This window comes from Podarcis gaigeae (genome assembly GCF_964106915.1).
Source record: "Podarcis gaigeae genome assembly, chromosome: 4".
Lineage (NCBI taxonomy): Eukaryota > Metazoa > Chordata > Lepidosauria > Squamata > Lacertidae > Podarcis > Podarcis gaigeae.
The window spans coordinates 104,156,290-104,180,516 of record NC_139677.1 but is presented as its reverse complement, the minus strand read 5'-3'; the positions used below and the strand labels follow the sequence as shown (position 1 = coordinate 104,180,516).

General features: G+C 50.5%; 3 protein-coding genes across 4 annotated transcripts in view; 1 reads left to right on the top strand and 2 right to left on the bottom strand.

The window, feature by feature from the left end:
- Nucleotides 1-7,634, bottom strand: part of LOC310843262 (short transient receptor potential channel 2-like) — a gene marked incomplete at its 5' end in the record, with an annotated part of 25,915 nt that extends 18,281 nt beyond the window's left edge. The window contains 3 exons of the mRNA XM_083736310.1: nucleotides 408-620; nucleotides 2,326-3,018; nucleotides 7,350-7,634. Coding sequence (XP_083592436.1) covers nucleotides 408-620; nucleotides 2,326-3,018; nucleotides 7,350-7,634 — 1,191 coding nt within the window. The remainder of the gene's footprint in view (nucleotides 1-407; nucleotides 621-2,325; nucleotides 3,019-7,349) is intronic.
- The window catches only part of LOC310843682 (secreted frizzled-related protein 2-like), a 246,280-nt gene that overhangs the window by 52,532 nt on the left and 169,521 nt on the right, over nucleotides 1-24,227 (top strand). The gene's annotated exons all lie outside the window — the stretch shown is intronic.
- Nucleotides 6,780-24,209, bottom strand: XNDC1N (XRCC1 N-terminal domain containing 1, N-terminal like). Of its 2 annotated transcripts, none has more exons than XM_083737027.1 (11): nucleotides 23,495-24,209; nucleotides 22,796-22,898; nucleotides 21,459-21,581; nucleotides 20,803-20,941; nucleotides 18,817-18,972; nucleotides 18,555-18,718; nucleotides 17,192-17,268; nucleotides 16,612-16,829; nucleotides 12,831-12,909; nucleotides 11,633-11,796; nucleotides 6,780-10,896 (listed from the first exon to the last, which is right to left on the bottom strand). In XM_083737027.1, exons 3-11 carry the CDS (start codon nucleotides 21,501-21,503, stop codon nucleotides 10,652-10,654), a joined length of 1,287 nt encoding a protein of 428 aa, XP_083593153.1. In that variant the 5' UTR covers nucleotides 21,504-21,581; nucleotides 22,796-22,898; nucleotides 23,495-24,209; the 3' UTR covers nucleotides 6,780-10,651. The 2 variants fall into 2 exon arrangements, with proteins under 2 accessions (XP_083593153.1, XP_083593154.1); XM_083737028.1 differs by having other exon boundaries at nucleotides 10,058-10,896; nucleotides 22,796-22,842; nucleotides 23,454-24,209.

Sequence of the window (24,227 nt, the reverse complement as noted above, 5' to 3'; positions counted from 1 at the left end):
CGCACATTTCGGCAACCCCTGTGCTGGATCAGGCCAATGGCCCATCCAGTCCAAAATCCTGTTCTCACAGGGGCCAACCAGGTGGCCCCCAAGGGAAGTCCATGACCAGAACACAAGTGCCATGGCAACTTTGACAACGGAAAATGCTGCTGGCCATTGTGGCTGGCAGTATGTGAGACCCCTTGCCCACCGCAAGACCTTCCTTACACCAGCAGCAGACTTTGGTAATATGGTGCCCTGAGGATAAAATTTGGCGCCCTCTCCATTCTGTGCATACTCTCAAGCGTGCTACGTCATAGCTTTGCACCCTCTTGGCTCAGTGCCCTGTGCAGGAGAATGGCCCACACTGCCTTAAATCCAGCACTGTTCCCATCTGCCCCCGGACCATGTTCCTCTGACAAGCTCACCCGCTTCTGGTTGTAGTTGACAGCCAGGCGAAGCCTCGCCAAGTTGGGGATGCCCTCCTCGAAGGCCTGGTCATCAAAGTCCTCCTCTTCCTCGTCATTCGAGGAATCCGCCACGTCATTCAAGACAGCCGTCACCTCGCTCTGGTTGCGGCACATTCCCAGCAGCTCAAAGGCAAACTCCTGGCACAGCTGCTCCAGGGCCAGGTACTCAGGCTGGACGGGGGGACAAGGACAAGGCAGGGTCAAGGAAGGAAGGGTCTGGCTCCGACTCGGAAGGGCAGCACAAGGGCCCACCCCAATTCTGAAGAGAACGGCTTTTCTGTGTGCAGAATCTGAATTGCCCAGATGCACAGCGTGGTCTACATGGACTCCCCACCCCAACTCCTTCCTCTAAAAGAGTTAGGCTTGTGATGTGAATATTGTGGAATTAAAAAGCAACAACAATGTCAGGGCTGAGGAACAACCAGTGGCCTTCCAGTTGTTGCTGGACTCCCAGCCCACATGGCCAATGTTCAGGGATGATGGGAGTTGTGGTCCACCAGTACCTGGAGGGCCGTAGATGTTCCCCACCTTGACCTAATGTCAGGCTTTGGGGAATCAGATCCCTGCCTCGGTGGCAGTAAATAAGCAGATCAAACGAAAACAGCATTCTTACCAATTTACCGTAGATTCCGGCGTATTAGGCGACTGGGTGTATAAAACGACCCCCCGGATTGGCAGCTGCCAATTGGGGGGGTCGACTTATGCACCCAGTCTTATGCGATGCTAAGCCAGCTTCGCTGCACGGCTTCCTCCCGGCGTGGAGCCCACCGTCCGCTGCCGCTGCCCAGCGAACCCATACCCGACCCCTGACTTTTTAGAGGATTTTCCAGGGTAAAAAAGTCATCTTATACGCCAGAATCTATGGTATTTAATAATCACAGCAAGTGACAAAGGAAGGCATATCTTTCTAGACATGGCGTGGCTTCCAGTAGAGGCTCACCCCCTCCGTCTACATCACTCCAACACAGCTTGTTGCCACTGTGCTCTCTGTTCTATCACTCTCAAAGCCCATCTAGTCGTGGGCAAAGGGGGTCAGGAATGCCATCCAAGGACACTGAATCTGCCAACTATCTCTCTCCTGGTGTTTCCTCTTCTAGCTGTTCCTCACCCAGTATTTCCCAGATTTCCCCCTCTGGACTATGCCCCTCTGCAAACCGCTTGTGATGGCCTAGGATTCAGACTCGGAGGCTGAACCTGAGGAATCCCAGCCTGTGCAGGATTCCCTGCCTCCAGAACCAGCTGAGCCAGGGCTGGGGCTTGAGCCTGAGGGGTCCTCACCTGTGCTGGATCCTCAGGTGCAGGCACCAGCCAAGTCTGCTCTGGCTCCTGAGGTGATGGAGGACCCATTGCCTGCAGGTGCTCCACTCTCAGCCCTGTCAGGGGAAGCTGAGGTTGCTTCTGGGTCCAGTAACCCTCCAGCCTCTCCTGAGCTGCAGAGGCTCAGGGCAGAGAGGCAGAGGGAACTAAGTTCCCGCAGGAGGAGTGCTCGCCTCCAGGCCAGGAGAGGCGAGTCACCAGATGATCGGGGCCGCCCTATACCTCGGGGCAGATAAAAGCCAGCCAGCCCCAGTCCCAAGTTGTGGGAGCAACATTTTTGGTAGCCTGTTCCTGCCTGCACCCTGTCCTGCTTTCCTGCCGGAACTCACCCAACTCCCTGCCTTGGACCCAGCTTCAGCTTTGACGGACTGCCTCTCTACTGCACCCTCGACCTTGGGCTGGACTTGGACCTCGCCTCACGGTTACCCACGGGACCAGCACACCGCCGTTCTAAATCAATACTGTCCTCCTGCCCTTCGGAAGGTTTGGAGGGGGGCCTCCCACCATTCCTCCTAAGTCCAGTCCCTGACACCTACACGGTGTGCGGCCAGAGACCGACCTTGAATTCGGGCTCCTTCTTGGAGAGGCGCTTGAGCTCTCGGCTGAGCTTGAAGGCCGTCAACATGGCGTCTTCGCTGGCGATGGAGAGGTGCGCCCGGCTGGCGATGCCCTTGTAAGTGTTGATGCGAGAAAGCGAGAACTTGAGCAGGTCAAACTTGCGGCCGTTGGAGCACTCCAGGCAGGAGCACGAGACCTTGTGCGGCCCTGGGATAGCGTGGCCTTTCTTCATCAGCATGTCCACGATTTCGTAGAGGTCCTTCTCGCAAGCCAAGGTGAGGGGCGTCACGCCCGGGGCAAAGCGGGAGTTGTCGATGGAGTTGTCAAACAAGGCCGAGGAGAAGGACTTGATGTCCATCTTGCGGCCTTTCTCCTGGTCCAGGCGGTCCAGCAGCAGCTTGACCACGGTGGGCTGGTTGGTATCCACGGCAACCAGCAAGGCCTCGTGGATCTGACGGAAGTCAAACTTGACAATGCGCAGCAGCGTCTTGGTGATCTCCTCGCCGCCTGTGCGGATGGCCAGGTTGAGAGCCTCTCGCCACGCCCGGTCCTCGGCCTCATCCAGCTGCCTCAGGATCCCGTCGCTCACCTGCAGCAGCTGCTGGACCTTCATCAGCTGCCCGTCTTGGATGGCGTTGAGGAGGCCTTCCGGGAACTTCAACTTCTTGTTCACGATTTCTTTCCAATCGGGTTGCTAAGGGGGTGGATAGAAAGACAACAAGGGTCAATCTCTTTCCCCCCCATTTATTTATTTATTTATACTTTTCAAGTTTATACATTTCACTAATTTTATAGATTTCACTAATTTTACAATCATTTTGCCATTTTAAAACTTAACGTCCTTCACCCTCTTTCTGCAGTTTCTTAAATTTATTTTTAATATCTTCTGCATATCCAAATTAACTTAATTTGCTCATTTATTTCATCTTCTTTAAATATATAGAATATATGTGAATTCTCTAATGTTATCTATTCCTTCAACCAACAAAGACAGGGAAAAACCTCCTCTTTCTTTCGCATCTATCAATATTATATTTTTTATTCTCGGTTTTTCCCCCCTTGCCAAATATATTAAGAAATATCTTTTTGCCATGCATTGAAACAATCTGTCTTGCCAATCACCGGAATTGATTGAAACAAAAATAACATTCTTGGTAATACAGTCATCTTTATAGTCAACACTCTGCCTAATAGTGAAAGATTTTTAGCTCAAGACTACCACCACCCCAATGCATCATACATACATCACAGAAGAGGCGGTCTACAGAAGAAAACCTGTCTGCCAGGTTACCTGAGAATGATCACTGATTGCATTATTTGGGCAGTCTGGCGATTCCTTTGTGATAATAAATACTCAGTTCCTGAATCCAGATCACAGGCTCAGCCTATTCATACACAGATACGCCCTTTATGAGCACAGAGACAATTGGGAGGTTTTCCCATTTCCTTGAGGGACGCAGGTGGCGCTGTGGGTTAAAGCCTCAGCGCCTAGGACTTGCCAATCGAAAGGTCGGCGGTTCGAATCCCTGCGGCGGGGTGCGCTCCCGCTGCTCGGTCCCAGCGCCTGCCAACCTAGCAGTTCGAAAGCACCTCCAGGTGCAAGTAGATAAATAGGGACCGCTTACCAGCGGAAAGGTAAACGGCGTTTCCGTGTGCGGCTCTGGCTCGCCAGAGCAGTGATGTCACGCTGGCCACGTGACCCGGAAGTGTCTCCGGACAGCGCTGGCCCCTGGCCTCTTAAGTGAGATGGGCGCACAACCCCAGAGTCTGTCAAGACTGGCTCGTACGGGCAGGGGTACCTTTACCTTTACCTTTACCCATTTCCTTTGTCCTTGCAGAAAAACATTTGAAGTCAATTTGGGAGAGGCAAAATGGTTTCAGGACTTTTCCTGTACTGATTCAGACATGTGGCTTATATATTCATGTATGTGTTTGCCTGCTACATTTATTTTATATCTTAGGCCTTATAATTCTCATAACACTGGGAAGGAGCAGGGTCTGGAAGCAGAGGGGCTGAGGGATGAAGGCAGGGGCAGGGGGCTGGGTGAGGGGTGTCCTCACCCAGGGAACAAGGAAAAGAGGAGGTGGTCTAGCCCATGCTGCACCCTTAGCACTCCAGAAGTAGCCCCTGCCTGCATGGAAGGCCAGAGGGGACAAAGGCAGGAGCTGTTCTATTCAAACTCCCCCTGGGCAAAGCAACTATTATCGTATTGGCCCGAATATAAGCCACACTTTTTTTCCAAATTCCCATTGTGCGGCTTATATTCGCCACCCTACAGTATTGCTGCTGAAACTGGTCCCACAAGGGCCGTCGGGGGATGCGGGATGGCACCCATCTTGACTGCATCTCCCAACACCCCCCCCCCAAGCCACCGTAAGGAAGGGGGGGAGGTCGCCAGCAAAGCACCCCCACCCCCAGGAAGCAGCCTGGGAGCATGGGGCAATGGTGTGCAGCCCACCAGCCACTCCCAAGCCTCCCCCAGGGCTGGCTTGGGGAGGTAGTAGTGTTAGGAGGCGGGCTGTAAGAAGACTGTTACGGAAGGGGGGGGGGGCAGGCATGTCTTCTTCACCTTCTTCTTCGCTACAATATATCAATTTATTTCCAATTGTCAATGTCAAAAGGGACTAAAATCTATAAAATTCATAGAAAATCAACGTGCCAGTTTGCTCAATTTCTCTAGGACTCCATCACACCTCCCCTGTCCAGCATAATCCTTCAAGCAAGGTGTTAAGACCCTAATCCTGTCAAATCACTCTGATCAGCCTTTCCTCCAGGCAATGTCAGGTGGCAGACTATGCATATTTGAGACCACTGTTTTCTCATCCCCAGGAAGTGTTTATCTGTGCATATCTCCAGCTCTGCATATTCCCCCCTCCCTCCTCCTTATGTTAATCCGGTGTAGCTCTGCATATTCCCCCCTCCCTCCTCCATATGTTAATCTGTGTAACCCAACCTCCCTTTAATATATTCATGATGTAATCTGTGTAACCAAACCTCTCTTTAATGTATTCATGACGTGTTTTGCACTGTATTCTGGGACATGGAGGGAGTTTCAAAAACTCATGTCACCCCTTTCTCGCTGTTCAATCTCGCCTTGAACCTGTTGCGCAATAAACTTGGATCTTCTGCAGTTTGCTCCTGTCTACGGCTGAGCTCATTTTCCTCCGCAGGGACCCACAGACTTAGTCCGATGAGCTGGGTGGCAGAGCAGCCTCGCACCCAGATTTTGCCGTAACAAGACCAAACCTCTCCATTCTGAAGGAAATCAGCCTGAGGGCTGACTGGAAGGACTGATCCTGAAGCTGAGGCTCCAGTACTTTGGCCACCTCATGAGAAGAGAAGACTCCCTGGAAAAGACCCTGATGTTGGGAAAGATGGAGGGCACAAGGAGAAGGGGACAACAGAGGACGAGATGGTGGGACAGTGTTCTCGAAGCTACCAGCATGAGTTTGACCAAACTGCGGGAGGCAGTGGAAGACAGGAGTGCCTGGCGTGCTCTGGTCCATGGGGTCACGAAGAGTCGGACACGACTAAACAACAACAACAACAAAACTGCCTTGGCTGATATAGAAAGGTAGCATACATTTTAAAAGAGAAATGAAGAAACGTAACACGGCTCTCAGAAGGGACGGAAGCGTGGGGAAGAGGGTGGAAAGCAGAGCAGATGGTTGGAGATTTCACAGCGAGGGGAACTGATGCTGACATCTGGATCTTGAGTCAGACCTTTTCGGCACTTAGAACAAACCTTCTCTGGACAGATGTCCAGCCTGCCAGCTAGGGGTTATCGGCACCCGGTTGGCAAAAGCTGCATTAGGGGGCCGTGTTTATTTGCTGCAATTGCTCGCATCACAAAAGGCGATGGAAAGAACCAACCCAGCCCAGGTGGTTTCCCTGCCTCCCCAGAGCCCCAACTCATTACCTCTTCTGTAATTAAGTCCCTCGCTTTCCAAGTGCCATTTCCACTTCCCCTCTTGGCTGCGCCCGATTGAATTCGCAAGCAGTTGCCTTGGCACAGGAGGGCCAAATGGATTTGAAAATGAGTCCCTTGGGGAAGCTGTTTGTTGAGGAAGAAGGCAAGGGTGGGGGGGGCTTGCTGACAGCCACTCAGAAAAGGCCCAGGTAACAAAGCTAAGAAGGCTGCATCTAGAGTGGAACACCTCCCTGGCTATCTGAAGAGGCCTGCAGGGTGCCCAAGAGGCATTATCCGGGTGAGGGATACCAAACGATACAGAAGGTTGCCGCATGAGGGTTTGCATTGCTGCCAGCCATTTAGCACCTGAGAGTAAATGGCAGTGCAATGGAGAGGGAGCTTTCGTGCAGGATGGCTAAAAAGCGAGGCTGCAGGACCTCTGTGACTCTCTCTTTTTTAAAATATATATATATATTGAATGATTTTATACTAAAAAAAAAATACAACCATACTACCACAAAATACAATTGAGAAATAAAAATTACGTGCATCAATACTTTGGTATTTGTTATTTACTGTCTTATTTCCTCCCAAACATCCCATACAAAACACACACAAAATAATGATAATAATGAAAATAAATATTCCCCCCCCCCTTTTATCTTACAAAATCTTTTCTTCAATTCTGACTTCCTTTCAAGTCCCATCGCATATGTTTTATCTTATAACTGAATGTGGATAACAACTAAGGATTTATTGTTTTCTGAATATATTGGAAATTTTATATAGAAAGGTTTATTGCTTTGTGCACATTCAAAGGACCTCTGTGGCTCTCACCCAGAGCCCAAGGGCAGGAGGAGCCGGGCGTTAAAGCAGGAGCTAGGATGCGGGAGCAGGAGAGACAGGCAAGGGAGCAACTAATTTTTGCTACAGAAACAACTGTGAGAATAATTCCTTGGATTGGCACCAAGGTCTGCAGTAGTTGCAGTCCAGCAACTACTGGACAAGTAGTTCAGACAATCTTAGTAGAGAAGCCGACAGCAAGGAAGCATACATGTCTGTATGTACACACATGAAAAGTGTTGGGGAGCCCCCCTCCCCGCTCTGCACTCACCGTGATTCCATCGAACTCCAGTGCCATCTCGCCCAGGGCAGAAGTGCCAGCTCCTTGCAGGTGTGTCTGGCAAGCGATGGTCCAGCTCCTTCCCCTTCCAGCAGAACCAAACCAGGGAAGGCCTGGCCAAAAAGAAGGTGTCCTGCTTCTTCTCCAGGCTTTCCTCTCCAGCCCTCTGCCTGTGCGGATCTCTTGTTTTTCCCTGGCAGGGGCAGGAGCAGGCAGGAGCGCAGCGGGGCCCACCTGCCAACCCCCCAGGGGGCTGGGTTGCCACATGAACGCCATGGGCAGCCTCCAGCAAGGCCTCACCCTGCTCCCCCAGGAGCCTGGGCTGTTTGTCACCGCAGCCGGTTCCTGCTCTCAGCTCCCTCCCTCCCTCCCTTTGCACATCTGCCCTGAGAGCCCCCAGCCCCTCCGTCTCTCTTTCCTTCTCTCAGGCCAACATGGAAGGCAATTGGGGTGGCAGAAAGGGGGACGGCTGGGGAATGGAGCCTTGAATGGATGGCACAATTCTCTCCTTTCGTGAGTTCCTTTCCAGGTAAATCACCAGGTGGGTTGTGGTCAACTCAACTTCTGTCCAGTCGTGTGTCCCCCCCCCCCCCCCGGGCATTTGGGGCTTGCTTTATTAAAGAGAGAGGCGCAGGTGGCGCTGTGGGTTAAACCACAGAGCCTAGGACTTGCCGATCAGAAGCTTGGTGGTTTGAATCCCTCTGACGGGGTGAGCTCCCGTTGCTCGGTCCCAGCTCCTGCCAACCTAGCAGTTTGAAAGCACGTCAAAGTGCAAGTAGATCAATAGGTACTGCTCTGGCGGGAAGGTAAACGACGTTTCTGTGCGCTGCTCTGGTTCGCCAGAAGCGGCTTAGTCATGCTGGCCACATGACCCGGAAATACTATTTGCAGACAAATGTCGGCTCCCTTGGCCAGTAAAGCGAGATGAGTGCCGCAACCCCAGAGTCGGCCACGACTGGACCTAATGGTCAGGGGTCCCTTTACCTTTATTAAAGAGAAGAGTGTGTGCTTCATCAAGGAAAGGTTTTCTCCCTCTCTCATAATACTAGAGCCCAGCGGGGCCAGCCAATGAAACTGAATGCTGGAAGATCCAGAGGGAAGAACCTCACACAGTGCGCAATGGAACTTTGAAACTCACTCCAGCTGGAGGCAGTGCCAGCCTCCAATGTGGTAATAGCTTCCAGCACCATTGCTAGTGTTACAAGACTTCTAAGTTCTCAAATATAAATGTTCATAAATGTACAAGGCAATCACATACATAAGTATATAAACCATGTGTTTGAAATAGTACAGGAGAGCAGTCCTGAAGCCATTTTGACCCTCCCAAATTGACCTCAAATATTTCTCTGGAAATATTTCTGGAAGGAAATGGAAAGCCTCCCCCTTGTCTTTTGCTTACCTGTCTGAAGGGCATATGTGTGTATGAACAGGGTGAGCCTGTGACCCGGTTTCAGGAATTAAAGTATTTGCCATCACAAAAGAATGGCCAGGCTGCCCACGTAAAGCAATCAGTGACCAATATCAGGTATCCTGGCAGACAGGATTTCTGCTGTAGACCGCCTCCTTCTGTGATGTGTGTATGTTTTAGGCGGTGGTCTTGGGCTACAGGATGGGCAATTTCAAAAGTCCATATAAGGGCTTGCGCACCATTATCCCTCCTGCCTCCTGCGTGTGGCAGTGAGCAGCCTGTTGCAACAGTCAATAAAGATCTGGCTTACTAGCTGCCTTGCTTCTCAATATACCGTATATACTTGAGTATATATACCCAAATTTAAGCCGAGGCACCTAATTTTAGCACAAAAACTGGGAAAACCTATTTACCCGAGTATAAGCTGGTTTACCACACCACAAACCTGGTGGTGGCTGCAGCGGCGGAGGAAGAACAAGCAGCCTGCCGCCGCCGCCTGCCTCACTCAAGTATAAGCTGAGGGGGGCTTTTTCAGCATAAAAAATATGCTGAAAAAGTCGGCTTATACTCGAGTATATACGGTACTCAATAAACTCTGGTTGGTGTTTTCTCCTACCGATAGGGAACCCACTTAAGGACTCCATACAGGCTTTTGTATACACCACAAGGGAAAAGGAACAGGTTTTTTCTATATCAGCTAGGTTCGATCGCTACTGCCTGAGGCTGCCGTGGCTCTGAATAACACTTGCTGGGAGACAGAGTGTTTGCAGGCTTCCCAGGCAGGAGCAGGGTCCAAGTGCACCCAGCCCAACCGCCGTTGATGCAGGCGGCATACAACAGGAGTGGTCTGCTGCCGCAACAGCAGAATATCATTCAAAACATTAACCAAGGAGAATAGCCAAAGTGCCATTCAGCATTTTGGAATTAAACTGGACCACCTGAGGCAACTGGAACAGGGCTGGGGGACCTTTTCCGCCCCAAGGGCCACCTTCCCTTCTGGTCAACATTCTGAGGGCCGCACTCCAGTGGTGGGCGGGGCCAGAGCTAAAAGTGGGCGGAGCAATGAGGGCAGCTGCTTTTCTTTCCTTTTAAAGAGGTAGCTCACAAATAATAGCAGTGGGTCACTAGGATACCATTACGGTGGGGAATTTCCGCAACAACAGAAAGTATCGGAAAGAGAGGTTGCACATGCCCTGCCGGGGAAAGGGGAAGAAACATGAAGCTCCCCACTAAATTGTAGCGCAGGACAGGGGTTCCCTTTGAAATATTGGTGCCTATGAATGTGCAGAGGTTCATTCAGTGACACACAAGACAACTTTTCAGAAAAAAACCCAATTTTTAACAACAAAGATTGTCACCGGCACATTCCTAGAACAGGCCCCTTGGTCCAAATGGTCCTGAACCTGCGGCCTCCACATGTTGCAGAACTTACAGCTCCCAGGAGCCCCAGCCAGGGGGGACAGGAGTTTGGAGTTTGGCAAGCCTTGCAAACATTTAATTCAGTCTTCGTTTTTCGTGCTGCTGGTCTGTACGGAAAAGAGACCGGTATGGGCTGCGCAGTGCCTGCCCCTCAGCTTCCTTGCGGGAGAAGAGAAGCTGAGCGGGGAAGAAAGCCGTCTTTCCAAGGAATCTTTCTGACAGTCTTGGCTGTGAACCACAGCAACAAGTCAGGATGAGCACCAGCGCTCTGGCGTGTGCGGATGTTGGTGAGAAGAATCAGACCAGAGGGAGAGTAAGGGGTGCTGGCACTGCAACCCGAATAACATGTTCCTTGCTCCAATTACTGGAGTTCTTACTCTGTGCGTCCTTTGTGGGCTCCTTGTTCTGGCGACATCCTGATCCCAGCTGATCACCAAACGTGCGACTGAAGTAGATTGCACCCAATCTACTCGCCCTGTTCTGCCCAAAGCCAGGAGGGCCCATTCACCAGGGCCTCAGTCGGCTCCCCGCAGTTGCTAGCGTGTCTCTCTATCTCAGCAGCGGGGAAACTGAACTGGCAGATGGGGCAGTGGACGCAGTCTGCAACAAGCTCTTCCCACGACGATGGAGACGAGGAGGAAGAGCTCACTTCAAAATCCTCTTCTCCACAGCTGGAGGCATGAGCCGGTAAGAGATTGGTGGGGAAATGGCCTGTGGAAGGAAGCAACAGGGTCTGACAAGAGCCATCAGAAGCTAGAACCTCCCTTCTCTCCCACCCCTGTCTCTGGCCACAATCCACTCTGAGATTGCCAGTTGAGGTTAGAATACTACTGCGACACCATTATGTGCAACCCTCCTGCACCTTGCAAATACGAGGCCAATCACTTTAGCGTGGTGCAAACAACGCGCTCTCTCCCCCAATCAGCAGGGTGCAAACAAAACGCTATCTTCTCCCAACAATTTCTCCCCGCCAAATAGTGCCATGTGCTGCAAATCGAAGACGGGAAACATCACACAAACAAACACAAAGAAAGCATCATTGAAAAATAAATTGCTACTCAGCGATTGACTGCAGATAGCAGAGCCGGCCCAAGTCATTTTGCTGCCAGAGGCAAAGGACAAGATGGCGCGACCCCTTCCATGTTCAGAAGGTCACAACAGGACAGCAGCATCCCACAGCACACCGGAGGGCTGCCGGCTAGTTTAGGGGGCGTCGTGCACCTCCGCTTCTGCCGTCTAACAGAGGGGAACAGCCAAGGAGGTGGTACTGCTACCGCCCCTCAGCTCCTGTCATCTGAGGCAGCTGCCTCCCTCTGCCCAATGGTAGCACCGGTCCTGGCAGGCGGCTTATTTGAATTTGCCATCTGTTACTAGCGACATGCTTTTTCAAGCCCCGGGTCCTCGTCATGTTTGCTCTTTTAGCTATTCTTTCCATTCTATTGCTCACCTGCGCAGATGGGGCACACACCCAACCCCACCGCTCTCTTTCTAGGGCATCTCTCTTCCTCTTCATCTTCACATTCCATGTTCCTCAATCTTCCCTGCTGGCCTGCGACTCTTTGCTCCCTTCGAGAATTACCCCTACGCTTGACAGAAGAAGCTGCTGCAGACCTGTGGAGAAGGTTGTTGCTCATTTAAAAGATTTTAAAGTCTCCCTTTTTTAAAAAAAAAGGTAAAGGTACTCCTGACCATTACGTCCAGTCGCAGACAACTCTGGGGTTGCGTGGTCATCTCGCTCTATAGGCTGAGGAAACCGGCGTTTGTCCGCAGACAGCTTCCGGGTCATGTGGCCAGCATGACTAAGCTGCTTCTGGCAAACCAGAGCAGCGCATGGAAATGCCGTTTACCTTCCTGCTGGAGCGGTACCTATTTATCTACTTGCACTTTGACGTGCTTTCGAACTGCTAGATTGGCAGAAGAAGGAACCGAACAGCGGGAGCTCACCCCGTCACGGGGATTCGAACCACCAACCTTCTGATAGGCAAGCCCTAGGCTCTGTGATTTAGGCCACAGCACCACCCACGTCCCTTTTAAAGTCTCCCTTTATACCACACACAGCTCAGCACACATGCACTATTTATTCAAAACGACTACTATGCATGGTGGTATTTTCCCTTTGAGAGTATACAGTGGTACCTCAGGATGCGAACGGGATTCATTCTGGAGCCCCATTCGCATCCTGAATGGAATGCAAGACGCAACAGCACATCTGCGGGTCGCGTTTCGCCGCTTCTGCGCATGCGCGTGACGTCATTTTGAGCATCTGCGCATGCGCGAGCGGCAAAACCTGGAAGTAACGTGCTCCGTTACTTCCGGGTCGCCACGGAGCACAACCCGAAAATACTTAAGCTGAAGCGTATTCATCCTGGGGTATGAATGCACTTCGTCTTTTATCTTCAGGGAGGTAACAAATCAGAATGTGTTAATTTTCCTCATTATAACAGCTGCATTCAGGTCCTTCCGCCAGTATCACACCCTTTAGGAGTCCTGAAACATTATCTTTTTTTGCTGGGTTAACGGAAGCTGCAGGATGCAAAGATGGCCACAGATTTGCTCCGGGAAACCACCACCTTGAACCCTGAGCGGCATCCGAAGGGCAGCTGACGGACTGAACCAGAAGGAAATTCCCCACACGGCCAAATCACCTCGTCAGGTTGCTGCATGACGCCCGTCTTCGACTCGTTTTCGTGCCCCCTCTTCTGGCAGACGATTCCCGCTTGGGCCCTGCAAGACGAACCAAGTCAGCAACATTAGTCATGCAGGGCTGGTGTGTCTGGTAAGGGCTGGTGTGTCTGGTAAGACTCTCCTTTGGGGCTGACTGCTCCACAGCAAATGAGATCCCACACAGAGAGATGGAAACAAAGGATCACCAAAGAGGGGATCTTGCCCAAGCAGTCCTTCACAAGGCAGGACTGGCCACCCACTGATGAAAACTCTTATTCCACAGTGGCTGGGGAAACCCAGCCAGATGGGTGGGATATACATTATTATTATTATTATTATTATTATTATTATTATTATTATTATTATGCCATGCTGTACCCAGTGGCAGAGCTACCTGCTCTGGTACCATCCAGGGGCATGGCGCGCTTTGGGAGGGGTGAGCGGCAAGCCCCCGCCTTTGTCCACCATTGTCTCTACCCCAAGCAGACATCCACCGTCACACAGAGTGGGCAGAGGTGGGGACTTCAGCTGAGGAGACCAGAGCTCAAAGTTGTCAACTTTTTATTGGTTTTATGTTCTAACAACAACAACAACAATTTATTTCTACACCATCTGGCTAGGTTTCCCCAGCCACTCTGGGCAGCTCCCAACAGAATATTAAAAACACAATAAAACATCAAACGTTAAAAACTTCCCTAAACAGGGCTGCCTTCAGATGTCTTCTAAAAGTCAGGTAGTTGTTTATTTCCTTGACAACTGGTGGCAGGGCGTTCCACAGGGTGGGCGCCACCACCAAGAAGGCCCTCTGTCTGGTTTTTATTTCTGTAAACAACTTTTTAGATGTAGATATATAGATATAGATATGTTAATGATACAGCAGTATACAAATATTTTTTAAACAAATAATTAAAATCGCCACAGCTCAAAAAAGCCATTGGATGTGTCTTGGAGAGTCTCAAGGGACTGAGCCTGAGACACACAAGCAGGCTCTCAACCCAGCAGTCACTAGGTGGGGGAACGGGGGGGGGGAGTATGCTACGGCACTTGAGGAGGCTTTTATATATATATATATATATAAAAAACCTCCCCCCTGTGCTGTTTTAGTGGAAGGTGCCATTCACAGGCCACCTGCATCACATCTTGGTTTGCCGACAGATCAACCTGTTCAGGGTTACTCTGAGGATGAAAACAGAATAACCTCATCCATGCCATCCTGTTTGGAGAGTGCTATTGCCCCCCTCCTCCCTTTTTATCCTTCCAAGCTAAACAGTCAAAATTATTTTCATCTTTGCAGGCAGGTTAAGATTGTAGCTGATCTACTTTACAGCTAGAAGACAGCAGGGAAGAACTGACTGGCCAGAGACTCCATAATGGTTATCTTCCTCCCTCTAGTGGCTCTTAGTAGGCTGTGAGGGAGGTCTATAGTTCTCTTCAGTGGCTTAGGCACTGAAGCTTCCAACCATTTTCAAAGGCATCCCCACATAAAGCACATCACAATAGTTCAGTTCTTAAGATTCCCAGAGAATTGATGATTGATTGATTGACTGATTGATGATGATAATGATTACCCCACCCACTCAGAACATACTAAAACATCAGTCATTAAAAACTTCCCTAAACAGGGCTGCCTTCAGATGTCTTCTAAAAGTCAGATAGCTGCTTATTTCCTTGGCATCTGGTGGGAGGGTGTTCCACAGGGCAGGCACCACCACCGAGAAGGCCCTCTGCCTGGTTCCCTGCAACTTGGCTTCTCGCAGTGAGGGAACCGCCAGAAGGCCCTCGGCACTGGACCTCAGTGTTTGGGCAGAATGATGGGGGTAGAGATGCTCCTACAGGTCTACTGGGCCAAGGCCGTTTAGGGTTTGAAAGGTCAGCACCAACATTTTGAATTGTGCTCAGAAATGTAAAAAGGTAAAGGTAAAGGTACCCCTGCCTGTACGGGCCAGTCTTGACAGACTCTAGGGTTGTGCGCTTATCTCACTCTAGAGGCCAGGAGCCAGCGCTGTCTGCAGACACTTCCGGGTCACGTGGCCAGCGTGACGAAGCTGCTCTGGCGAACCGGCACCAGAGCAGCACACGGAAACGCAGTTTACCTTCCCGCTATAAAGTGGTACCTATTTATCTATTTGCACTTAAGGGTGCTTTCAAACTGCTAGGTGGGCAGGAGCTTGGACCGAACGACGGGAGCTCACCCCGCCGCGGGGATTCGAACCGCCAACCATGCGATCGGCAAGTCCTAGATGCTGAGGTTTTACCCACAGTGCCACCCGCGTCCCTTGTTCAGAAATGTACTGGGAGCCAATGTAGGTCTTTCAGGACCGGTGTTATATGGTGTCGGCAGCCGCTCCCAGTCACCAGTCTGGCTGCCGCATTCTGGATTAGTTGTAGTTTCCAGGTCACCTTCAAAGGTAGCCCCACATAGAGCGCATTGCAGTAGTCCAAGCGAGAGATAACCAGAGCATGCACTACTCTGGCAAGACAGTCTGCAGACAGGGAGGGTCTCATCCTGCGTACCAGATGGAGCTGGTAGGCAGCTGCCCTGGACACAGAATTGACCTGCGCCTCCATGGACAACGGTGAGTCCAAAATGACTCCCAGGCTGCACACCTGATAACTGAAGTCAAGCTATCCCTGTCCAGAGAGGGTCATAGTTGGGCCACACGTCTAATCTGGTAGAATGCACTCTTTGCCACCAAGGCCACCTGCACCTCTAGACGCAACTAAGGATCCAGGGGAAAAACCCCAATCAGCAGCACAGATCCATCAGGACTCCCCTGCTCAGCGCCTGAGGGCCCCAGTCCTGCCACTCAACAGCTGGCCCAGGGCTCTACATCTGTTGGGCTCTATAAAGGACTGATGCTGCCACTGCTGGGCAGAGAGGGCTCCGTTTTGTTTTTGTTTAAATTGCTGTTATTTTTTAACTATGTCATTTTAAACTGTGATATTAACGCTGTACTGTATTCTTAGTTTTAGACTTTGATTAATGTGGAAATGGTTTCCCAGTTGGTTGTGCATTTTTTATGTGGTTTATTTATTGTTTTTGATTTTTGTAATTATGTAAATCTTGTTGTATAATAACAAAAATTTATTATTTATAACCCGCCCATCTGGCTGGGTCCCCCCAGCCACTCTGGGCAGCTTCCAACAAAACACTAAAATACAATAATCTATTAAACATTAAAAGCTTCCCTAAACAGGGCTGCCTTTAGATGTCATCTAAAAGTTTAAGTTATTTTTCTTTTTGACACATGATGGGAGTGCGTTCCACAGGGCGGGTGCCGCCACCAAGAAGGCCCTCTGCCTGGTTCCCTGTAACCTCACTTCCCGCAGGGAGGGAACCGCCAGAAGGCCCTCAGAGCTGGACCTCAGCGTCCGGGCTGGACGATGGGGGTGGAGATGCTCCTTCAGGTCTACTGGGCCTTTGAAGCCATTTAGGGCTTTCAAGATCATGCTGTAAGACGCCTTCAGCATTGTTTATTTAACTGTGGAAAGGCGGCATGCAAATAAAAAATGAAATGAAATGAAAAAGGAATCTGGCTTAGTCAGTCCAAGGTTTTAAGATTTTGTTGGTCACTATCCCAGTGTGCTCAAGCCATTCTCTCTGACACGGGTTGGAATATTCACAAGACCAGCTCAACACATCAAACGTAGTTTGAATTGCCCCTTGTGGATCTGCCCCCATTCTGGTGCTTGGAGGAGTAGCTTATTGGCAGACAGAAGTGTCCCCATCTCTCCGCCCCCCTCCACATCCCCAATACTCACGCGACGCAACTGGCTCCTGAGTTCCCTGCTGGCTCTGCCCGTCCTCTTTGCTCTCTGCAGAAGGAGGGCTGGGGCCAGGCACCAGGGGGAAGGCTCTTTTGCGGGCACAGGCCCCCTGCAGCACCATCCTGGCCGGGCGGCTCATACAGGTGCCAGGGCTGGAGGCTGGGTCCAACTGCTGCAGCCGGCTTTTAAGCACAGCTTCCTGCTCGGTGCTCCTGCAAAGAGAAACGCAACAGCTGCTTCCTCAAGAGGCCACTGCAGAACCAAGACTCCAGCTTCCTGGAAGCAATGCTGCTACCAAGAGACGAGCGTGAGCAAAAGAACCACAAGAACAGAGTCAGAAACTGGAAAAGGACTGTCTGTTCTCTATTGCTCCAACCTGCCCCTGTCCAAAAATGGAATGTATTGCACATAAAGCACACTGGTGGCAGTCCAGCCTTATCCTGAAGACCTCCAGAAGTTTCAAACTAACATTGTTTCAGGATAAGGCCTGCATTCCCTTCTGTCCACCCTTCTGGGGGCCCTGTGCCAGAGGTGGGTGGGTGCGAGCAATGGATGCACACACGCAGGTACTTACGATGGCGCCTCTGGGAAGAACGTCCTGCAGAAGGCTGCATTGGAGAGCCATGGGCGGCTGCTGGACTCGGAAGGAGCCTGTGGGCAACAAATAGGATGAAAGAAGAGAGGTAACATTTGAGAGATCAATAATTAGATCAATAATTAGCAAACTGAGGAAGTCCTGTGTAAGATACTAGACTTAAACTCCTTTTGTCCCCCGCTTCTATAGCTCAGCTCAAATACAAAAAAACAACAGATTTTGCTCATCAGTATAAAAATGGCCATTCTGGGCTTGAACAACAGCCCACCTGGCTCAGTATCCTGCTAATCAAAGGCCTCAGGGATGTTCACAAGCAGGGCATCCCTGCCAGCGTCTGGCAGGCAAAGCAAGGTAGAACAAGGTCACTGTGCTTCTGAACAATGGTGGCTGCTAGGAACAGTAGACCTTCAAAAATCCCTCAAGTGGTTTCATATTGCAGGGAACATAAGAACCACCTGCTGGATCAGGCCAAACCCCAGCATCCTCTTCTCGTAACCAGATCCCTGTGGGAACCCAGCAAGCAGGACCTGAGCACTACAGGACTCTCAGCTCCCGCAATTCCCAGCAACTGGTATTCAGAAGCCTTACTGCCCCTGGCAGTAGAAGCGGAACATACCATGGCTAGTAGCCATTGAGAGCTTTATGCCCCATGAATTGGTCTAACCCTTTGACGCCATCTAGGCGGGTGGCAATCACTGCCTCCTGAGAACGAGTGCCGTAACTCAACTACGCGATGCGTAAAACACTTTCTTTCATCTGCCCTGAATCTTCAGCTTCACTGGATGTCGAAAAGTTCTAGTGTTCTGGTTCTAGTATTTTCTCTACTCACTTTCTCCATGGATAATTTTATGGGCTTCCTGGTGGGGGGGAGGGTGGCTTTTGAGCAGACAAACAGCAGAACTGGCAGCCTCCCAATTACGGTGGTACCTCGGGTTACAGGCACTTCAGATTATATACGCTTCAGGTTACAGACTCCGCTAACCCAGAAATAGTACCTCGGGTTAAGAACTTTGCTTCAGGATGAGAACAGAAATTGTGCAGCAGCGGCGCAGCAGGCCCCATTAGCTAAAGTGGTGCTTCAGGTTAAGAACAGTTTCAGGTTAAGAACGGACCTCTGGAACAAATTAGGTTCTTAACCAGAGGTACTACTGTATCTTAATTTGAAAAAAATAAATACATGGGGAGCTTGTGCACACTTTATTTTGTTTTAGTATTTCATTTACACAAACAACTTCACTAGTTTAACGCCCAGTTTGTGCACAATATTCTTTACTTCCTGGATTTTGGTCCCTATGCTTGCGTAAAATTGCAGGATAGCTACCCATGACCCATGGATCTGTACCTGACTAGGAACAGAGACTGGGTCTGACTTGCTGTCGTCTACATCCTGTGGAGTGCGGATTCGGATGAAGGAGAGACCGAACTGCGTGCGCTTGTTGAAGGGCTGGCTACAAGTGAGTCTGACACGGTCCCACTTCTCGCCTAGAGCAGAAGCCAGGAAGTCTCCTGTAGGGTACAGAGAGGGAGATGCCAAGCAAATACAATCCAGGCCATTTACAGTCCTCAGGTGGCTCCACGTGGCTGAAGAGTGCCCACCTTCTTACCTTCTTTAAACATCCGGACCGCAGAACGATTCTTATCCAGCTTTGCATCGGCGGGCATCATCAAGGCTGTGGTGGGCAAGAGAGTGAGGTAGCTCTGGTCTAGAGGCCAGGAGGATCGCCCCACGTCTATCTGAAGGAAGGCAGAGCCACAGTTCCCTGAAGAGCACAAAGAGAACATCAGGGTTCTGCACCAAAGAACTTGCACTTTGACTATCAAACATCTGAAAGTTGTCTCCTGCTGGTGCTGCCTGCCTTTCCCCCTCAATTTAGTTGAGTTGCAGTGCATTCACATAGGGTTCACACATTCAGACTCAGAACCCTGCAGCCTGCCTTAGTCTCCTGCTCCTTTTGTTTTTTTCAAAAAAATAATAATCAACTATTAATTTTTCATTTTTTAAATTTATTATTTTGGTCATGGACCAGTTCCAGCGCACAAACAATATCAAGGAAGTCATAAAACACAATAGGGATACATTTGAATTTGCAATCAGGTATAACAGGGACAATGCAGATATAAAGGTAAAGGGACCCCTGACCATTAGGTCCAGTCGTGGCTGACTCTGGGGTTGCAGCGCTCATCTCGCTTTATTGGCCGAGGGAGCTGGCATCATGTGGCCAGCATGATTAAGCCGCTTCTGGCGAACCAGAGCAGCACACAGAAATGCCGTTTACCTTCCCGCCAGAGCGGTACCTATTTATCTACTTGCACTTTGACGTGCTTTTGAACTGCTAGGTTGGCAGGAGCAGGGACCGACCAACGGGACCTCACCCCGTCACGGGGATTCGAACCGCTAACCTTCGGATCGGCAAGTCCTAGGCTCTGTGGCTTAACCCACAGCGCCACCCGCATCCCAATACAGATATAGCAACAGTTAAAAAATATATAATTTCAAACTTAAAACTGTTTTGAAGAGCCACGGACTCAGTTACACAGCCATCACCTGGACACAAACCTACACTGCAATACATTTGCTCAGAATGCCAACACCTCATTGAAGAACATGCTGTCTTAACATATTTTAAATTTAAAGCAGTGTGTATCACTTGCTCTGTGCTTCTAATCCTGCCTTGCAGTTACAACATCAGCCCTTAAGAACAGAAGAAGGGCCTCCTGGATCAAGTCAGTGGCCTTTCTAGTCCAGCATCTTGTTCTCACAGGGGCCAACCAGATGCCCAAGATGTGAAAACTGCAAGCAGGATACAAGCACAAGAGCAACACCCTCCCCTCCTGTGGTTCCCAGCATCCGGCGTTCACAATCACTGCTGCCTCCAACCACAGAGGCAAAGCAATCGTGGCTAGCAGCTATTGGTAAGCCTTCTCCTCCATGAATTTGTCTAAACCTCTTTCAAAGCAAACCAGGTTGGGGGCCATCACTGTCTCCTGTGGGAAGGAGTTCCACAGTTCAACTGTGTGCTGCGTGGAGAAGGACTTTAATGTTTGCTGAATCTCTCAACATTCAGCTTCGTTGGATTTTGTCACAGAGCTGGCAGGGAAGGCTCCAGAGTTGAAGGAGGGGGAGAGAGGGGGGCTGGGATAACAGGCAGCACTGAAAGGGGGTGGAGAGCAAGGGGGAGCCACTCAGGCGGAGGCAAGACTCCCTGATCTTAGAGAGCAGCAGCACCTATCTACCAGCTCAGGCACGGAGGGAGAAGGGAGACCAGTTCCGTCAGCTCAGGACAGGAGGGGGTTAAAACGCCCACCGGGAACAACGGAGGCGTTTGGGACTGCCCAAGCTGCTTTGCTGGAGGAGGAGCAGGAAGTTCCCACTCCATCCCTACGGACGATGCTCTGTACCTTGTAAATAATGTACAATAAAGACTGTAAATACATCTCTGATTAAGCAGAGGGATTTATTGCGAAGCGCTCACCACACTCATCACAGATTTCAACAAGTTCCAGTGTTGTGAGAGAGGGATAAAAACTCCTCTCTATCCCTTTTGTTCCCGGAGAGGGGGTTCCTTTGCTACTTCCTCCCACATGCTTACCCACATCAATGTAGCCAATGGGGCTTGCGTGTTCCAGCTGCAGCTCTGCTTTCAGTTGCCTACTCCGGTCCTGGGGAGAGCTGAGCCAGGGCCGAACCCCTTCTTCAAGCAGCAGGTTCTCCACCGGGGACTTGGGATCCTGCCCCAGAAAAAGCGAGAAGAAACAGCTGAGAAGCACAGCACACGACTCTTACTTTTGTATATTCTCAGGGTGGTATTTATCCCTCTGCACCCACTAGATTGCTGCAGAACTGCACAGTCCCCTATTTGGCACTGGAATTGGCAACTCAAGATGCTCAGATCTCTTTTCCTGCAAGTTTATAGTCCTTAATTTGAAAATGCATATGCCAGAAGGTCCTAGAGTCAGAAGAGGGCGAGAAGTAATAGTGGAGAGACTCTGGGTCTAAGCCCCCCCCATTGCACTGCTAGTAAAATAATAAAATCAACTGATTACCATTTGGAACACAAAAAGAGCCAGTTATATGATGAATTAGTGACATGATATTAACTGGTGTTTTTATTTTTTTTAAAAATCAACATTTAAAGCTTTTTACTATTTTTAAATAGTCGTTTGCCTACTAATATACTGGATGTTTTGAGCTCAGCTTGTTTTGTAACTGCCTATTTCCCTTAATTTAAAAGAACATGGATGTTACCTGAAATGTGAAAGACACAACGTATTTGATTTTGACTGGAGCCATTTCCAAGGATTCAGTGAGTCACCCTCATCTGCTCAGGTTTCATTTCCGCTTATGGGGCTTTCCCATCCCGAGTCCCACCTGGTTTGGGGGGAAGAGAGATGCATTTCTTTTTTTCCCTTTCCGCTTCTTACTCCCTCGGGATGAGATGCCCGGGGCCTTCGCTTATGTTCCGTAGGTGAGGACGCAGCCCAGCCACAATTCACCCCCAACCTGGGGGGGGGCGCTCGAATCCTCCCCTCCCTCTCAGCCACAGAGCTCAATGCCTACAACCCTGGGGCAGGTGGAGTGGGAAGAAGACCATGGCCTCCTCTTGGCCCTGTCCTACCTCGCAGGGCGGTTGTGGTGGGGATTAAACGAGGAGGCACAATAACAATGTATAACTGCACTAATTACAATCATACCTTGGGCTACAGATGCCTCAGGTTGTGTTTTTTTCAGGTTGTGGACCGCCGAAACCCGTACGTACTGGTTGCGCATGTGCAGAAGGGCCGAACCGCAACCCGTGCATGCGCGGACGTGGGTGGTGAACACTGCGGGTTGCAAACGTGCATCCCGCACGGATCACGTTTGCAACCCGAGTGTCCACTGTACATCCTCTTCGCAAGGGGGGTGTCTGAAGAGCTCCAACATTCCTCCAATGAAAATAGGGACGTCCTAAGGAAAAGTGGGACACTCTGGGATGAAATCAGAAACCAGGACGGCTTCTCTAAATCAGGGACGTCCCTGGAAAATAAGGACACTTGGAGGTTCTGCAGGAATGAACAGCTCAGGAATCCCTGACCAAGACCCACCTCCCACTGTTGAACATCTCTTCCTGTCAGAAGTTGCTTCCTGCTGCTGAGTCGGAACCTCCTTCCTTGCCATTTGGATCCCTTGGTTCGGATCCTTCCCTCCGGAGCAGCAGAAATCTAGCTTGCTCCATCTTCCCCATTGAAGGCATCTGAAGATGTCTCTCCTGCCTCCTCTCCGTCTCCTCCATTCCAGGCTCAGCATCCCCAGCTCCCTCAACTGTTCCTCACAAGGCTTGGTTTCCCTCAGAGAACTACAGTTCCCAGCACCCTTTGCAAACCACAGTTCCCAGGATTCTTCAGGGAAGTTGGGCTTTGAAGGTGCGCAGCCTCGGTTTGAGGTGTACAGACTTAGAAAGTTCCCCTTGGACCTGCAGCTGCTTCCTCCCTCTTTCCGGTGCCACTGAAGGGGCACGTCCGTGTGGGCGCAGATGCGCCACTGAGGCTGCAGAGAGTGTGGCTAAGAAGCCTTGGCAGAGGCGGTGGAGGTGGCTGGCTCCCTACCTGTGGCTGAAGACATCCTCTTCTTCCTCTTCGCAAGGGGGGTGTCTGAGCGGAGGGAGAAGGAAGAGCTTTATACATCTGGTTCCTGACTCACAGGAAAGCCCTGCCCCCAGCAGCCAAAACAAAATGAGTGAATGATTTCCCCCCCAAATAATTTTACACAGCAAACTTAAAAAGGATAAATTGATCTTACATTACATATACAATACATTCTCGCTGCGAGAAGCCAAGTTACAGAGAACCAGGCAGAAGGCCTTCTCGGTGGTGGCACCCGCCCTGTGGAACGCCCTCCCACCAGATGTCAAAGAGAAAAACAACTACCAGACTTTAAGAAGACATCTGAAGGCAGCCCTGTTCAGGGAAGTTTTTAATGTTTAATAGACTATTGTATTTTACTATTCTGTTGGAAGCCGCCCAGAGTGGCTTGGAAAACCCAGCCAGATGGGTGGGGTATAAATAATAAATTATCATCATTATTAGACTAAGATAAATGTTACAAAGTGCATAGTAAAAATATTTAGGGATCTCAAGTAAATAAAACAGCACTTAAAAAGAAAAAGGAGGGGGGGGGAGAGACAAGACCAGAAAAAACAATAACCAAAACTAAACGACAAAAACAAAAAGTAGAAATATACAGCCGGGATTGCAGCACTTCCCTCTTTCTCTTCCCGAGGGGGCTTCTCTCAGCCAACGCGGGACCCGGGAATTAACGCATGCAAATGAAGTACCTGAGAGAGATCCCTCTCCCCGCCCCACGGATCCCGGGAGCGCCTTCCTTAGTTTCCCGGGGTTTCTCAATCTCCCGCCAATATTGCCCGCCCCTTGACCCTCGACGCTGATTGGCTGGCTGCTCGTCGCTCCGCGTGACGTCACAGAGGTAATTCGTTAACGGACTGCGGTTTTTTTTAAAGTAAATAAGTAAATAAATAAATAAATGCTTTCTACTGCATGGCAGAGCCAACTTCGTTTCGAATCACGACGCTAAATTTGTTCCTTATTTTTTTAAAAGAAGGAACTCTGACAGGAGAGGCCGCAAAGCATGCTGGGAACCGTAGTCCTTCCTCCCGCCGGCCTCGAAAGCGCCGCGCGCAGCTGGATTTAAGGGGCGGGGCAGACGCCAGGGAGTGTCCCTCAATTTCCTGCTGGCGTGAGAAGCGTAAAAAGTACCCGGCCATCCCGTGAAGTCTGTTGCGGCGGTTGCCAGAAAATGCCTGCTAAAACTCAGCCTTCCGGGACTCGGTCCCTGAGCGCCCTGTCGGCCAGACAGGACTTTTTGCGCCCGCCTACGAAGCTGCCACATGTCGGACGCTCCCTCGCCCGCTTTGACAGGCGCCTTCGGCCAGCTCGGCCCCGCCCCCAGACCCGCCTCCTCCAATCGGCCCCTCCGGCGGCGGCTCGCGCGCCGGGCGATTGGCCGAGCGGGAACCGGCAG

Bases quoted from the DNA above. Each gene is read 5' to 3' on its own strand.
- XNDC1N (XM_083737027.1), bottom strand. From the start codon at position 21,503: ATGGCTCCAGTCAAAATCAAATACGTTGTGTCTTTCACATTTCAG. The intron at 20,942-21,458 runs GTAACATCCATG...TTTCTGGGGCAG, and splicing joins TTGTGTCTTTCACATTTCAG to GATCCCAAGTCCCCGGTGGA. The intron at 11,797-12,830 runs GTGATTTGGCCG...CCTTCTCCACAG, and splicing joins TCATGCAGCAACCTGACGAG to GTCTGCAGCAGCTTCTTCTG.